The sequence below is a fragment of the Halichoerus grypus genome, chromosome 2 (assembly GCF_964656455.1).
Source record: "Halichoerus grypus chromosome 2, mHalGry1.hap1.1, whole genome shotgun sequence".
NCBI lineage: Eukaryota > Metazoa > Chordata > Mammalia > Carnivora > Phocidae > Halichoerus > Halichoerus grypus.
The window spans coordinates 123,988,780-124,006,764 of NC_135713.1; the positions used below are offsets into that span (position 1 = coordinate 123,988,780).

General features: G+C 38.7%; 1 protein-coding gene across 1 annotated transcript; it reads right to left on the reverse strand.

Moving 5' to 3' along the window:
• Positions 1 to 460: 460 nt before the first annotated feature.
• C2H5orf24 (chromosome 2 C5orf24 homolog) lies at positions 461 to 11,227 on the reverse strand. Its single transcript, XM_036084307.2, has 2 exons — positions 10,892 to 11,227; positions 461 to 4,939 (listed from the first exon to the last, which is right to left on the reverse strand). The coding sequence occupies exon 2, from the start codon at positions 4,934 to 4,936 to the stop codon at positions 4,370 to 4,372; it is 567 nt and encodes a 188-aa protein (XP_035940200.1). The 5' UTR covers positions 4,937 to 4,939; positions 10,892 to 11,227; the 3' UTR covers positions 461 to 4,369.
• Positions 11,228 to 17,985: the final 6,758 nt, after the last annotated feature.

The window sequence follows — 17,985 nt, forward strand, 5'->3', positions numbered from 1 at the left end:
AAAAGAAGAAGAAGATAGCAGGAGGGGAAGAATGAAGGGGGGAAATCGGAGGGGTAGATGAACTATGAGAGATGATGGACTCTGAAAAACAAACTGAGGGTTCTAGAGGGGAGGGGGTGGGAGGATGGGTTAGCCTGGTGATGGGTATTGAGGAGGGCACGTTCTGCATGGAGCACTGGGTGTTATGCACAAACAATGAATCATGGAACACTATATCTAAAACTAATGATGTAATGTATGGGGATTAACATAACAATAAAAAAATCTTCAAAAAAAAAAGTTAGGATTTTAAATTACAGATATACAAATATTACTATTTTGAGAAAAACAAAAGTACAGAGGGGCAGATTTCAAAAAGCACAGCCAGGAAAATACGAGATCCAGTCATGATAAAGATTTACTACTTACCATTCCTCTACTTCACAAATATTGTGCTAAGAAAATAAAGCAGTAAACATAGTTGGTTTTAAAGTAATGACTTTATTAATAAATATACATCCATATGATGATGTAGATACAAATCATGAACACTACTCCATTCCCATACACATAATTGCACACGAGTAGCTCAAGTTCATGGACATAAAAACATACACAGTATCTATTCAGACTTTTTACAGCAGAGGACAGCGTGCTTGTATCAGTTAATTGGTAATTATTTTCTCTGTAATTATCTGTGGAAAAAGGAAACTGTGAAACTTAAAGAATCAAAGTGGTCTGATTACTATAAATCACACACTTGATTTACTATAGCATTAAAATTTCCAAAAATTAAATACATTGTATGTGAGCATACAGATTTACCTACTTTGGAGGAGGGGGAGGGAAAAGCAAAGGAAAGATTTAGATACATCCTAGAGTTTAATAGCATATAGGTAAGCCATAATAAAAACAAAAATATAATAGCATCTAAATATTTTATGTCCAAGGAAAAAAATGTTTTTAACTGTTGTGAATTTTTATATCATAAAGGGATCATAAAATTTCACTGCATATCAGAGACAATGACCGACAAGAGCAGCAGGTATCGCCGACATCCCCTGAATTATTTTTTTAAAGCTTCTTAGAATATAAAGGAGAAGGTTTTTTTTTCTTTAGCCCATACACTAGTTTTTCTTACACTGGCTGGATCACCTTTAACCTAATAAATGGATCCAGATAATTGTTTTTTCCTCCTTAACTCAAAGAAACTCTATTACATCATGAAAATATACATGTAAATTCACACAAACATCAGTTTGGAATGAAGATTACTTTTATTACTTTAACAGATGTTTTCTTTAAAAAGTAAATAAAAAATATAAAGAATATTTTAGTCTAATTGAACACTGATTTTTAAAAATGTCCCCAAATATTAAAAATTAATCAGATACTTATTTTCTTCCAATACATTATGCCAGTATTTAATATCCAGTGCAAAACTCCAAAGATAGTATCAAAATCATCCCATACTAAAGATTAGTTATGCAAGGTTATATCTGTCAAAAAATGAAAATTTCATCTGTATTAGCTGCTTATTTGTTAATATGATAATAAATAAGGCATGTTAAAATAGTTTTCAAAGAAAAAAAGTAAAGCAAACTTACTTGAATAGCAGATCATTTTCTGACCAACAGTTTTAATATAGAATAGTGAAACCTATTTTATGAAGAACAGAATTATACAATATAAAATTAGCAATTTACCTTTCAAGGAACAATCACACAGTTGGAGGAAAAGGCCAGTTTTCCCCAACTGATTATATTAAGTATAGGCAATTGTTTAACATGCTATTTCAGTGTTTACCATGACAAGAGACAGTGTTACAAAAGATGCACAATGTAGTCTTTATAGAGAAGTAAAAATAGTTTATATTTTAAGACTTCATGTTATCACTTAGATGTCTTTCTCTTCAGCATGGCACCAATAAACTGTTCACAAGGAGAAAAGTGGAATCAGGAGATGCTCACCACCATACAGATCTAATTACTCCAGGTAAATGCTTACATGAACAGAAAATTCAGCTTTCTAAACAATGTTAACCATTCACAACTGTAGCCATTTGCCTCCTGATATTAATAAACACTGTTATGAACAGAATTCCTTTAGTTGATTTCATCATTTCATTAACATGTATACAAAATTCATTATACAATAATACACCTGCTTTATCTTCTGACACACAGCACAGCACCACTGAGTAGATGTGCTGAAGGATGGGAAAGAGGCAGGGCAATGAATGAATGAAGCAAAGGCAAGAGAGAAAGGGAAGGGTATGTACAACAAAATCAGGAATGAAAATAAACTTAAAGGGAACTGTCAAATGGACACAGTATAAAACAAGAGGCAACCAAATCCTTAACGGTGATATACATTATCCTACGGTAGAACATTTAATTAAACAGCTATTTTTAGGAACTCAAAAGAGGATTTTTAAGTAGCCAACTGCTGAACATCACCTTGAGAAACAGCTAAATGACAGATACATATCAAAACTGGATAAACATATGAATAAAGATGTAAGCATTTGTGTGTGTCAGAAGTTATACTGTTCTGAGTAAATTATTCAAAGTTTTATGTCTTAAGCTTCTGTAAGGAGAAACCCTTGTAACAATTTAGCTGCCAGAATGTTACAACTTATTATATAGTCATCCAATATTGTTTTCTATGGTTTGTGCAAAGCTGAAATTGTTGAGGTCACTCACTGTCTTAGATGCCAGTGCACACAGTCCCCACATACAATGCAACACCTCCTACTATAAAGAGCAGCATTAAGTCCAGCTCATTGTGTCAGGCATCACTGGAACGCCTGAAGGCTTGCTGCTTTTTTCCTGATGAAACGGTACGAAACATGACATCCATTTGCAATAACGAGAGTTTGCATTAACTGAGAGCAAGCCCAAATAACACAATGTGCTCCCTTTTAAAATTCTAATTATTTTAAAAGTTTTTGGGTCCTGCAAATCTACACTATAATCTCAAAGGCATTTAAAATTCCACAATTTGAGTGGAATTTTTTTCAAATCCAAAGTTTGTAATAGTTTATTTTATTTAGAACAAACTCAGAATAAATAAAATGTATATTAACGAAGACTATTCCTTTCAGAAAGGGGAGAAGAGTGATTTCTCTCTGTCCCTACCATACACATCTACCCAATACTTTTTCTTTTCTATCTTGCTTCTGAAGCAAACACTGTTGGAAAAAATTTTCTTTTGGATGAAGTGGTCTCACTGGAGCCACAATTAGATGTTTAATTAAACTAATCAACATATTTTTACATGATTCATGCATAGATGGATTCCTATATGTTTCTTAATATTTGGGTTCTGACAGACAATTGCATTTTGTTTATACCAGTTTTAGACTCTACCATTCAATTTGTGTCCTTTGGTAGATATAAACCTGAAACCACCGTAAGTGCTAATGCAATGGGACAATTTCTCAGGAAAAAAACTAATAAAATTTTGAATAAATGAACAACATTAATAAATGTTGTAAGTATAATGCTTTAAAACTAAATATATGAAAGGCAAAATGTAGTGACTACAGCTACATGCAGACCTTAAGAATGTTTCTTTTTCTATTATATTATGTATGCTATTCTCAGAATGCATATTTCACCAGAAATGTAATGTGCAGTTTTCATTAAAAAGTTCAATTTTTGTGTAAATATGAATTGTTTGTAGTGTTTGGTATATATGCTCTTAGGCAATTAAAAAATACACAACGTATCATTGTTGAAAGGCAAACACTAAAGAATTCTTTTAGGAATGATGGTTAAATCAATTAATACCATGTAAATCAATAAAATAAAATAAATAAGCTTCTGCTGCTTAAACCTAGACCATTAAAAGATTTTTAACATCTGAAGTCTATGTAAATGCCAAAGCATACAAATATCTGTGTCCTGTCTCATGAAAATAAGTGTTACAAAAACTCACAGCCATTACCTCAAGTAATCCTGAATCATTAGTTTGCTTTGTTCCATCAGTTAAAAATACCTTGGATATTATCTTTATTATATTGTAGGCTTACTTCACAAACTAACAGGTATAATGGTTTCAGTTGTTTAGCACATAAAGCATCTATTTAAAATGGCCCAAAAGGAGTAATGAAATATGAGACACAACCAGAACTCTAAAGAAAAAGCAAAAATGATTTAGTTAGGTATTACATTTGAACCTATATACAAATACAATGCCACTGCTCATGCCCTGAGTGCATCTGTCAGCATATGGCAGTTTCTAAGCAAAGGCAGGAAAACAAATCAAACGGGAAAACAAATTTGGAAAGCCCAGGCCATAGTATCATGTATGTCAAAATAAAACCAGAAGCTTTGGGATTATTCACAATATTCCTTCTAAACCTGGCCCTCCTTTCCTGCCTCACTCACTCATTGGGTGGCTTGACTTCGCTGCTGGTTTCCTCTACCCCATGAACTGCTCTGCCATGCATCATAGGGTAAGGAAAAGCAGCGGTGCCACAGCCATAACCAAGATCGGCAAGACGGGATAGAGCTTTAATGCTACCTGGAGGTCTCCCTGGGCTGACTTTGTATCCCGCAGCTTTGGTCGTACCCAAAGGTCTGCCTGGACTTGTCTTAAATCCAGCTGCTTTGGTGGTTCCCAGGGGTCGGCCTGTGCTGGTACGGTATCCTGCGGATTTGGTGGTTCCTGAAGGTCGGCCACGTTTACCGGATCGGTTGAGATTTTTCTTTTTCTTTAGTTCATCTTTTATCTCTAGACTTCTGCCACTTGTAGTCTGCAAGTGTGTTTCATTTAATGGGTCTTGCCTCTGACAAGCCATTGGTTTGTGGCTGACTGTGTGGCTATATTTGCTTTGCTGGGAGGAATATATGTCAAACTGATCAGCAGCTCTCATCGCATCTTCATTGAGGCAGGAAGGCTTGCCAGGCCCACAGAAAGCCGGATTACTGCTGGCAACAGGATGCATCATTTTCTACCAAAAATAAATGACAAATATGCATAAATACACATATACAAATATATACCTGTATAACAGTATTCAGTGGGAAAATAGTCTGTCTTCCAAAAACTATGCAGGCTACCTAAAATTAGGCCGACAGGCAGGACTCCAGACCACTTATAAACAAACACACATCAGCGGATTCAAAGATACTTGTTTTCCTCAACTTAACCAAGGGTATGGACATAAGTCACACAAGATAACTCAACTATAATACTGCATTAGTAGCCATAATGTTCACTGCTTAGGAAAAGGAAAAGTGGATAATTAGAGAATAAATCTATTACATTTTTTTAAAAAGATTTTATTTATTTATTTGACAGAGAGAGACACAGCGAGAGAGGGAACATAAGCAGGGGGAGTGGGAGAGGGAGAAGCAGGCCTCCTGCCGAGCAGGAAGCCCGATGTGGGACTCGATCCCAGGACCCTGAGATCATGACCTGAGCTTCCGAAGGCAGATGCTTAACGACTGAGCCACCCAGGCGCCCCTAAATCTGTTACATTTTATAGGTTCTTTTCTTCTAGATTATGAAACCCTAAAAGGGTAACAACAAACACAAGAACTCTATTAACATTATTCTTTTTTTTTTTTTTTTCCATTTGCCTAACATTCTTAGAATGTCTTCTTTTGGCCTTTTATTTCTCACATATACACATGTGATCTGGCCATAGTTGCCACAAGGTGGACACTTCCTCCTTATTATAACTTATTATTGATAGAATCCTCAGTGTTGGGGCACCTGGGTGGCTCCCTCAGTTAAGCATCCGACTCTTAGTTTCAGCTCAGGACATGATCTCAAGGGTCAGGACATGATCTCAAGGGTCATGAGATAGAGCCCTGCTTCAAGCACCGCGCTTAGCAGGGAGTCTGCTTGAAGATTCTTTCCCTCTGCCCCTTCCCCCCTCGCGCATGTGCTCTCGATCTCGCTGGCTTGCTAAAATAAACAAATCTTTAAAAAAAAGGGAAAAAAAAAAGGATCCTCAGTGTATGCTACACTTTACAAAACACGGAATGTGCCAAGCTAAGAACACAATCTCTCAAGGTACTGAACCCCTTTAAATTAACTAATCTATAAAAAACCCCAAAAAACAAAAACTTTTAATCCAAACTATCCACACAGGAGGAAGTATTCATAAAGGGTGAACAAAGGTTTCCATTAGCTAAAATGAACCAACACTTATACAATTGAGAATTACACTACAAAAATATAGGTAACAATCATAATAAAATACTTCTATTTTGAAGTATGATTATCAAGACAAAAAGCTGAATGTGCAATTTCTTCCTGATCATAAATATGTGTGAATCTTCTTCCCTTAAAAGAGCCCTGTGACTGACTAATTAACAAAGAGTCCAGTCTCTGTTCTGTCTGTGAAAACATCCCCGTGATTTTTTTTTCTTTATAAAGTATATATTACAACCACTACCATAACAGGTCAGCACTGAACAGCCGTATCATTTAGACACACAGAAAATGAGTTTATTTTTTTTTTAAAGATTTTACTTATTTATTAGAGAGAGAGAGTGAGAGAGAGCATGAGCTGGGAAGGAGGAGGGAGAGGTAGACTCCCGGCTGAGCAGGGAGCCCGATGCTGGGTTCAATCCCAGGACCCCGGGATCAATGCCCAAGCCAAAGGCAGATGTTTAACTGACTGAGCCCCCCAGGTGCCCCAGAAAATGAGTGTAGTGAAACTAAAGTATTATATTCCAATAAGGTAAGAAAAATAAAGATATGAGTTCCAATTCAGATTTAGAAAAAGAGTCACAGGTATATAGTAAGATCTAGCCCCTAAGCTGTTAATGTTTGCCTACACACACCATACATGTAAAATTGCACCAAAACCTCAGTTATAAAGGCAAAAGGAAATGGGAATCAAGTCACAGAATTGAATTTGTTAAATTACTAAATATTTCCTGAAAATCAACAGATACAGAGCTATTCGCCAGCTGGCTTAAAGTCTTAACTATAAAGGAAGAATATCTACAATGATAAGCTATTTGTTTATGGCAGAAGCCTTACAGACTTGAGAACATAAAACAATTTAAGTGAGTTAACACAAATATTAAAAGGAGTAATTCTTTGCTCAATCCCCAAGGATATAATAAGAAATGTTATTATCACTTCACCAGCTCAAATTCTAATTTCAGCTCAAAAATAAAGACAGATCAAGATGTGTTCCAAATGTAGTAATATTAGCTGAAAGTTAACAGTTTTTGAACATTTTCTATGTGCCAGGTAATAAGCTTGGCACTTTGCACATTATCTGATTTAATCCACACAACTCTATGAGGAACATACTATTATTAGCCGTATTTTACAGAAAGGAGGGATTTTTACCAATTTGCAAGGTCACACATTAGGAAATGGTAAAGCCAAATAGGAATTCAGGTAATCTGATATCAGAACCAACAATTTCAGCATAATACACAACTACATCAGGGTTTCTCAATAATAGCACTGTCATTTAAATCAGATAATTCTTTGGGGGGAGAGGGTGTCCTGTGTATTTTAAGATGCTTAGGAGCATCCCTAGCCTCTACCCACTAGATGTCAGTAACCACACTCTCTTCTCCCTCCCAATTTGACAACCTAAAGTTTCCCCATACATTGCCAAATATTCTCTGGCGGGGGGCATGGGGGCAGGTGGGGGTGTGGGGCAAAACTCACCCCCTACTATGAGAATGACCTAGCTATACTAAAATGAAAACATAAGACCCACTTTAAAATATTCCTGTTTTTGGGGCGCCTGGGTGGCTCAGTTGGTTAAGCCACTGCCTTCGGCTCAGGTCATGATCCTGGAGTCCCGGGATCGAGTCCCACATCAGGCTCCCTGCTCAGCAGGGAGTCTGCTTCTCCCTCTGACCCTCCCCCTTCTCATGCTCTCTATCTCATTCTCTCTCTCAAATAAATAAATAAAATCTTTAAAAAATAAAAAATAAAATATTCCTGTTTTTTATTCACCTCTTTTGCTCATACGTCTCCAAATATCCACAAAATCTTTCTGTTGATAATACCTACAAAGTCAAACAGATTTGTTTTCCAAATTGAAGAAAAGCTAACGTTGGAATCTGTGAAGGGACTAACCACATTCCTTTCCCCTTCAAGTTATAAACTAATTGAGACATATAAACAGGAATTAGACAGGAATCAAAATACTAGTTTATTGCCAATAAAGTTGGACTAGAGACCACATGCAAAAACAAAGAGAAACACAGACCTCTGAGAAGACTTTAAGAGAAAAAGTTACCCCCTTTTCAATTTTATCATTCAGAAATCACCCTGCTGCAAGGAAAGCTCTAGTAAAACGAGGTAGAAAGGTACAAGTTTCCTTCCACAACCAGCACTGACAGTAAAGGAAGAAAATGTTTCTTCCTACAGTCTATTTCAGTGCTTTACATTTCATGCCTTTTAAGTTCCTATCATTAATTTACCAAAACCTTTCCTCTGGACCTTACTTCCCTTAACTTTACTTCCTCTTAATTTGTCAGAACATTCACCATATATTAGCGCTCAGGATACAGAGCCAGCTTACATTACGTTAGGCTCTTAAAGGCAAGATGGCCAGTATCTTCTACTCAGACACCAACAAACACTGAAAAAAAAAAATACACTATTTAAAAAGTAGACCTGTAATTAAAAAAAAAAAAGAAAGAAAGAAAGGCACCTTTCACCAATTCCTTTAATCTTCTCCAGGAATTTAGGGATTTGGTTTGTATTATGTTAATTTACTTCTGACACGGCTCACATTTATTGAGAGCCAAGTCCATGCAAAACACTGTTCTAAGCACTAGGACACAAAACAGGAGTAAAGTTGTTTATTCCAATGGACAAACAATGAGACACTGACCTAAAGAACATTTCTAAGGTCACATCTTCTATACGTTCTGTTTTTCTTCCCTGCTACCGTCAAAAAATCAGTACAGTATTCTACTTACTCAATAACTGATTAAGAAGCTAGAAAAGAGGGGCACCTGGGTGGCTCTGTTGGTTAAGTGTCCCACTCTTGATTTCGAAAGGGTCATGATCTTAGGTTCGTGAGATAGAGCCCCATGCGGGGCTTCAAGTTGGGTGTGGAACCTGCTTAAGATTCTCTCTCTCTCTCTGCCTCTCCCCCACTCTGCTCACCCACAGCCTGAGCTCTCTCTTTAAAAAAAAAAAGTTGGAAAAGAAATTAATCTACTATGACAGTTACTGATGTAGTTAACTAAAAAGGAAAGAGCTAAAACCCATCCTTTCTACTTTGGGATTTCAACCTCTTAAGATGGGAATCAACAGCATTAGATCCTTTTGTGCATCATCATACACACACACACACACACACACACACACACACACGATATATATGTTTGTAAGCAGTATTTATATATACAAGCATTAATTAATCCTACACTTAATAATGTCTCCTACTTCAGGGCTTGGCAGCATACTGTTCTTCCTTGTTAAGACTCTTCCCATAATATAGTACAGAGTTCAGTGAAAGTATGCAGGCCACATTTCTTAAAGAGAGTCAGAATGAATACATTTCTATAAAGTTTGGACTGAATGAAAGCCAAGAGTTACATAACACAATGTGTAGCCTATCAAAGGTTAATTACCTTTAAAAATGGTTCACTGAATATACGGGAGTCAACTAGGAGCTTCTATATATTTTAACTATGACTAAATTAGAACTTTTAAAGCACACACTGGGGCGCCTGGGAAGCTCAGTCGGTTGAGACTGTTGATTTCCGCTTGGGTCGTGGGACTGAGCCCCCGCGTCCGGCTCCAAACTCAGCGGGGAGTCCGCTTGGGATTCTCTCCCTCTGCCCCTCCCCCCGCCCCCCTAAAATAAATAAATGAATCTTTAAGGGAAAAAAAAAGGCACACACGAAAACTTGCTATTCTTGAAGCTGTTTTACTGTATTTAAACACGAAAGTCCCTGGATGAGCCGTTCTTTATAATTCTTTTCCCTTTTCTTGAATGTGGTACTCATTACTGCCAACATAAAGAACTACAACTATTTTTAGTAACTTCACAAAGCATTCCTGAAGCTTTCTAAACATGGAGAATATCTTTCTTTCAAGAAATCCCAAGTTCTGTTCTCTTCCGAAGATCAAACATCACCTAATTCTGAGAGATTTATTTTAGGTCATTTGGGTTACAACGATTATACAGAATCATATATATTTTTATAATTCTAAATGAAAGTCCATTTGTGACCCACATCACTCAGAAAGTCTATTCAGCGAGGGCCAAAACAAATGCCAAAAGCCATGCATCCTGTCCCACCACGGAAAGTTTTGATACCAAGACAGATCATAAATAACGGCCTTCTTTGTCTTCTTTCTACCCCTTAATTGTGCCCCACGGCGCAGTTTCCCCCGTGCCAGAATCCTTATTTGACAAGAGGCGTTTAGAAATGTATTACCTGTTGTAACCAAAAGCGATTATTAATGCATTAACAATAACAACTTTGCAGAAGATACACGCCCACACCAGAGAAAGAGTCGTATACCCTCCAACCAACAAAATTCATAGCCCGCTATCCGTGCACTTGGGAGTTCTGCAAGCTGCAGAAGTCCACAGACCACTCCATCTAGACGTCCATCTCGAAGCCGGCAGGCTTTTATTTAACGGGGGACAGGGAGGACTGCTAATTTTGACCTCTCAAAGAAAAGAAAAGGTGACCCCTCCCCCCCCCGCCGCCGCAGGAGGCATTTTCCCCCCAATAATGGCTCCACGCCGAGGGACGAGCAGGCTACGTCCGGGGCCCCTCCTCTCGCTGCGGGCTGGGCCAGAGCCCCTCCTCAGACGTGGGTCGGAGACCTCTTCGCACCGGCAGGCTGGGCCCCCTTTCTCGCCGCCTCCTCGCCTTCTCCACGAGCTCCCGCCGCCCCGACTCTGCTCGGAGCCAGACTGACAAACCCCCGCGCGCCCACCTACCTCAGCCGCTGGTAGCCCGGCCCCTCAGCGCGCCCAGGGGTTGCCCATCAGCTGGGAACCTCACGCCGGCGCCGCTCCCTTCCCAGCCTGTCGCCTCGGCACTGAGCGAAGAGCCCAAGTCAGACGGGCAGGCAGCGAGGGCGGTGGCGGCGAAGCGGACGCTGGGCTCAGCTCTCGCCGCGGCCACCGCTCAGGGTCCTGCCCCAAACGCAAGAGGAAGAGGCCGCCACAGCCCAGTATTGCGAGGGGAGGCGTGCGCGAGCTCGCAAGGATCGCGCACGCACACGCACACGCACATCGCGAGACCCAGTCTCCCGCCGACGACCAGCACGCAAGCCTGGGCAGGGTCGCCGGCGGAGCCAGGCTGCGCTTGCGCGTGGTGGGGACGGGCAGGGGGCGGGGCTTAGGCCCATGCAGCTCAGGCTGTGGTGCAGACCGTACGCCGCAGATGGGCAGAGACCGTCCGGAAGGGGAGTAACTTCCTTACAGGATTGATTTTCACCCCGGTTCTGTGATGTTGGAACTCCTACTTGACCCCATTTCTCAGATTACAGGACTAATGTGATGGAGTCAGGATTTGAATCCAGCTATCTGGTTCCAGAAAGTGTGCCTTTAAGCGCTGTTGGTAAAGATTAATGCCTAATTGTGTCAGATGCTTTCCAAAGCATATTGAAAGGACTCAGCTTCTGTCCTTTACTGGTTATGGACAGGTAGGATGAGACCTCCACCTGCTAACAAAATGGGGAATATTCAAATAATATAAGGCGTTTGGACCCTCAAGCCTAGAATCATGTGATAACGAAGAGCCGCATTTTGTGGGACATGCTATAATTTTTAAAAGATTTTATACTCATGGAGGCGCCTGGGTGGCTCAGTCGTTACGTCTCTGCCTTCGGCTCAGGTCATGATCCTAGGGTCCTGGGATTGAGCCCCGCATCGGGCTCTCTGCTCAGCGGGAAGCCTGCTTCTCTCCCACTCCCCCTGCTTGTGTTCCCTCTCTCCCTGTGTCTCTGTCAAATAAATAAATAAAATCTTTAAAAAAAATAAAAGATTTTATACTCAAGACCTCAGAAATTGCCATATTCTTCATTACACCATCACAAGAAGGGATGGGACTAGACGTAGTTTGCTTACAAAATCCCCCCCCTTTATGTAGTTATTGTAAAATTTCCAGCGTATCAGTCACCCCATACAAGCCACTTAGCAGAAGGGATTGGTTTCCCCAGTTCTTCCCGCTGTGAATTTGAATATGTGAGAAAGGAAAGGATCCAGAATTAAGAAGGTTGCCTAGAAGACCCTTTATTAGGTAGTGCTGAGAAGCTAGGGGCGGTGTTTCTCCTTTTTGCCTGTGCAGTGAAGACTGTGTGAGGAGGTAGTTCTTAGCACTGAGTTCTGCTTTGAGCACAGCATTTGTCCGGGCACTGCTGCCAGTAGCAAAGACAGGAGCAACAGGAAAACCAAATGGAGTACATGAAACAAGGTGGCCTATTCATCTTCCATCAAGCGTAGTTCCCTAACAAGATTCTAAATATTCTGACTCATTACTTCTATAAAATACTACAGAACAGGACTGATTATACCTGTACTGTTCATTTATAAAAGGAAAATACCAATGTAGAAGACAGCTAAAATATGTACACAGATTTGAGGACATATTAAGTACCCTTCCAAAAAACGTTAAAACAGGATTTCTCCACGCAAGTCCTCTTTTTTATTCTTCAAGTGGAATTTGAAAATGCACTGTAGCACTCCCAGACCATGACTATCCGAGATCCGTAACTCTGTATTTTTTTTCTGAAATGGCATTTGTACATAAAACCACTTAAGAAACACAAACTTTTGTCTTAATAAGGTCCGATGATTTGCAGGCCTAATGGAGAGATAGCCAGAATAAGACATGGAGTCAGACATTCCTGGGTTTGAATGCCTCTCTGCCATTTGTCTCCTATGGTACCTTGGGCAAGTCACTGTTCTTTCCAGAAGTTTCCATATGTGTGAAATGAAGACAATGTCCTCCTTGCAGGGATAAGAAATTAAATGAGCTAATGGGTAAAGATAGAGGTGGATTTAAATCTAGGTCTACCACTTACTAGTTATATGACTGTGGACAAGCGACTAGTCAATTCAACATATATTTACTGAATGCAAAGTCCTGGGGGTACGGGACTAACATGGTCCCTGACCTCAGGGAGTTTATAGATTCTGGTGATGTAGACAAAAACTCAAGTTGATAACCAGAATACAGTGTTAAATGCAGTAATCTGTTTTCTGAGAATCATCTCAGGTTGGCCTTAATGAGGTGCTATATAGTACACACAGATAAAACGTGTAACTAGTCCTGAATGTAGAGGCTTTTTCAAGAGCAGAGCCATTTATCATCACTTCATGTGCAACAAGAGCACACTTTTAAATGTCACACTCTGACTTATCAACCAAAGTTTCTTCTTCAAAGTATAGACCCTTGAAATACAATTTGGACCTGATCCAACATTCTTCATTCCTTCTCCAACAGCTTCAGCCTGGCTCTGGGCAGGCCAGATCAGACAGAGGACCAGCTAATAAGATTTTTTGAATGATAAATGGTGGTTGTACACATGCAAAAGGAAGGCCATAAAAGGAATATTTGTCTAGAGCCAGGAGCTGGCTGCCTCTAGAGACCTTTGAACTACGGCAACAAGTGTTCCTAAATACTTTCACTTGAACTGAAATATACACAAAGAAAAAATGAATCTCACTTTCTAGATTTTAGTTTATCAGTAGCCATGGACTGTTCTCACTAGGTATACAGCTTATAGCAATACTGAAAATAACAGCAATATATAAATAGAGCATGAGAAAACCTACACCCATTGTAATGATAATAGTACTGATACTTATTGGATGCTTACCATATGCCAGGCACTATCTTTATATGCTTTAAATGTTCTATTTCACCTCATCCTCACAACAACCCGAAGACAGGTATTACCACATCTATTTACATATGAAAAAGCAAATGTTTTAAAGCATTTAAGCAACCTGCCTAAGGTTGTTCAGGTACCCCCAATATAGTAAATTTATTTATAATTATGTACATGAACTGTTTTACCAATATTGTAATATTGTATTTAAACACATGTCACGAAACAACATATTATAAAAGCTACAAAAAAAAAAAAAAAATTAAAGAATGGGGCGCCTGGGTGGCTCAGTCAGATGGGCATCTGGCTCTTGATCTCGGGGTCTTGGGATCAGCTCTGTGCTCAGTGGGGAGTCAGCTTGAGGATTCTCCCCTCTCTCTTTGCCCCACCCCCAGCTCACACATACTCTCTAAATTAAAAAAACAAAAAAACTTAAAGGATGAGATTTAAAAAGTAACACAAATAGCTCTAGTATTTTCTTCCTGCTTTCCAAATGGCTTACTATACATGTGCCCCACTTTGAAGATCACAACGTTAGATCACAGGCAGTCAAAATCCAAGAACAAAAGAAAAAGTGAAGATTATCAGTAGTTTTCAAACTTGAAGTGTATCACAGAACCATTACCACCCCAGACACACTTAAATAGCACCACTAGACCCCTAAAATTTTAGAGGAGCTTGTGTTCTCCTTGGAACTCCCAGGCATTCACCCCCCTGCTCTTTCCATCAAGCTTTCCAAATCGGTGACTTGGGCCCTGGGCTGGCTTGGGAGATAAAAAGGACTCTTTTTGCAAAAGTCAACAATACAGTTCTGGGGGTCTCAGCTTTCAGAAGACTTCCATAGACAAAAGCACAGGCAGAAAATAATGCCTTCAAGGATCCTTGAACTGCAGGATCCAGGCACCTAAGAGCCTACTAAGAATTCAGAAATAAAGGCCACAGACACGTTAAATCCGAGGCTGCTAAGAAGTGCCTGGAGTTGATAAGCTGCTAGAAATCCATCTACTACCAAGTGCCAAGTTAAAATGATATGCTTCTGGGCGCCTGTGTGGCTCAGTCATTAGGCCTCTGCCTTCGGCTCAGGTCATGATCTCAGGGTCCTGGGATCGAGCCCCGCATCGGGCTCCCTGCTCGGTGGGAAGCCTGCTTCTCCCTCTCCCACTCCCCCTGCTTGTGTTCCCTCTCTTGCTGTCTCTATCAAATAAATAAATAAAATGTTTAAAAAAAAAATAAAACGATATGCTTCTTCTGTGGACAAAAAGCCCATTTTTCATACTGAATCCTCACATATTCTTTATTCCATAATAGGTTAAACTGTGAAAAGGGTCTAATATTCAAAACATGAACTATCAGGTATTTCCATATATTAAAAATGATGTAGGAATTTTTTCATTCTGAAACTCTAGCTTTTACAGTAATCCTAATAATATCTGAAAGGGTAACTCTGAGCTCCAGATTTCCAAAGCGTTGTTAAAACTTTTATTTCATACTTGTTTTTCCTCCCCAAGGTTAATGCAAAGTTAGAATTTCTTTTGAAAGGCTAGAGCTTCAAAATCATGAACTTCTATAAGCTGAAGCCATATTTGGAAAAGAATAAAGTCAAGAAAAATAATCAAAAGTAAATTCCTCGGGGCGCCTGGCTGGCTCAGTCCGTGGAGTATACAGCTCTTGATCTCGGGGTTGTGAATTCGAGCCCCACACTGGGTGAAGAGATTATTTAAAAATAAAAACTTCAAAAATATAAATTCCTCTCCAGTCATGTGATCTGATAGTATGTACTTACAAATGCACAAATACCAGCTAAGCAAGAAGGCACTGTAAAGGTGAGATCACTGATATGGTGGAGATTTTGCAAAGAAAATGTCTGTTTACAATTTTTCTTCACATTTCTACTTGGGATTCCTGCCTGAGGAAAATTATAAGTTGATAGAGAAGGGGGAAAAAAAAAAAGACCTTCAAATACCTGCAATTTAAAACACCAGACGATCCTTAACTAGAGAGGGAAATGTAGCCATCTTTAGCTCTGGAGAACTTGCCTAACATTAAGCAGTAAGATGATGATTATATTCCTAAGCCAAAGAGCCCACTCAAGTGAGATTTTTATTATTGTTTTCTGATGATTATATCACCTAAACTGAATAAAAAGATAAGACATCCCTCCACACATATTCATTCACTCTGTGTTTATATTTACACACCCATCTTAACTTCAGCTTTTTATGCCAGAAGCAGAAGGCATAAAAAAATGCCAGCAGATTCCAATTCTTAAAACTATGTACCAAACTGTGAAGAACTAGTAGCTCCAGACTCAAATCTAAGAGGAAGCATCTGATCTCAAGGATCACACTGGGCTAGCTACTTAGAACTCCTGCCCACTGTAAGAGCTTAGCATCCATCATCAACAAAACACAAAACCAGAACATTTTAATAAACCAAGTTACAACTTTGGAGGTTTTGCTTTCTAGCTTGTGATCCTTACAGTGCTGATATGCTATTTAGAAACAGATCCCACAGCTGGCTTTATAAGATTTATAAATCCCAGGTACTCAAGAGCTGGTTCTGCTCAAACAAACAACTTCACATGTCGGGGCTACCCGGCTCAGAGGAAGGACTGCAGTCTCAGGTGCAGCTGACCACCATCTGTACACCAATGAGGCTGAGAAGACATGAAACATATCAAATAATAAAGTGTCGACAATGACTTGGAAAGAACTTAGCCATCACTGTTAAAGTCTATACTCCCATTTTGTAAAACGAGTGCACTGTGGCAAAATGCCAACTGGCACATGAACTATTATTTCACCTATTGCCTATCTGTCTTATGCCAAATACAAACACAACCTAAGACTAAGAGGCTTCTTCAGGAAGATATTTTTGGATAGAACCATATATTCTGGGTAGTAGGGTTGCTAGAATTTTTAATAAAGATACAGAGAGTACAATACTTCTCTCACATGCCTACCAATGTAAACAAAATTAGAGCAACAGCATAAAACATTTCAGCAGAGATAATTTTAGGAAAGTGTAGGTTGAATTAACTTTATTTTATAAGGAATTTAGAAAACATGAGCAAATATTGATATTGCATTAAAAAACAATTTAGTCTATACATCATTCTGATTTTAGAAATCAAAGAATCAGTGTGATACTAAAAAATGTTGTAACAGAGAAATGTGTTTCACTTTAGGACAAAATACTATCAGTGGTTTATTACATCTAGATATACAAACATAAAGGTAGTAATGCTAAAATGATGTAAAACTCTGAATCTCAAAGTGATCCAGGAGGCTGAAGGGAGCACCAATTGTCACCAATGTGAGATTGCCATATATTCTATTAAAAGAAACAAACTATCAATGGTAATAAAAATAAGCAAATAAATAAAAGGAAAGGAAAAGGAGCCCAAGATGCCTGCATTTTAGAGTAAATGGTTTATTTGGTTCTCCTGTTACATGTGTCTGGTCTGTTTTCTTCTTCCAAGAAAGAAGGTAGATATGGAAAGGATCCAAGAATATTTCCCAGTTATATCCATCTTAGTTTTTCAGTAAGAATAACTATATTGAAGAAATGACACTCCTTGTCATTTTAACCACTTAATGTCCTATTAATATGATTTTAGTATGCTTTATTTTCTTCTTTTTAAAAAACTCTTAAGAATATTCAGAAACTTCTGTGTCTCTTAATTTAAGAAATATATCTATTTAATTCCTGGAAATTTTCTTTTTTCAAGAAGTGACAACAATACAAAGTTCTAATACACCAGGAGTCTTGAAAAGAATATTGGGTGATCCAATCATAACAATTTAAATTAGAATATTCAGGAACTATATCTGAAGGGTCAAAAATATAATTTATGACTCCTTGTGAGCTAAATTTCACTGAGAGATGCTTAAATCTAAGTCTACAACACAGGTACCATTATGCTTGAAATTTTTAAGAAAGAAAATTCATAACCTACTCAATAATCCTGGAGAAAATGTGGATTCAAATTAGTAGTCTGTTTTTATGTACAGATGTATAAACAAACACTTTCAGAGGAAAAAGGAAACATTAATATTTACAGGCTACAAATCACTTTCTTTTAAGGAAGATTAAAAAAGATTTAGTATCTAGACGCAGAGCTAGAGATTGTGAGGGGAACCTAAAAGGAGTAAATACTAAAACTCTTTGCAGTGTAAAGAAATGCAAAAACTC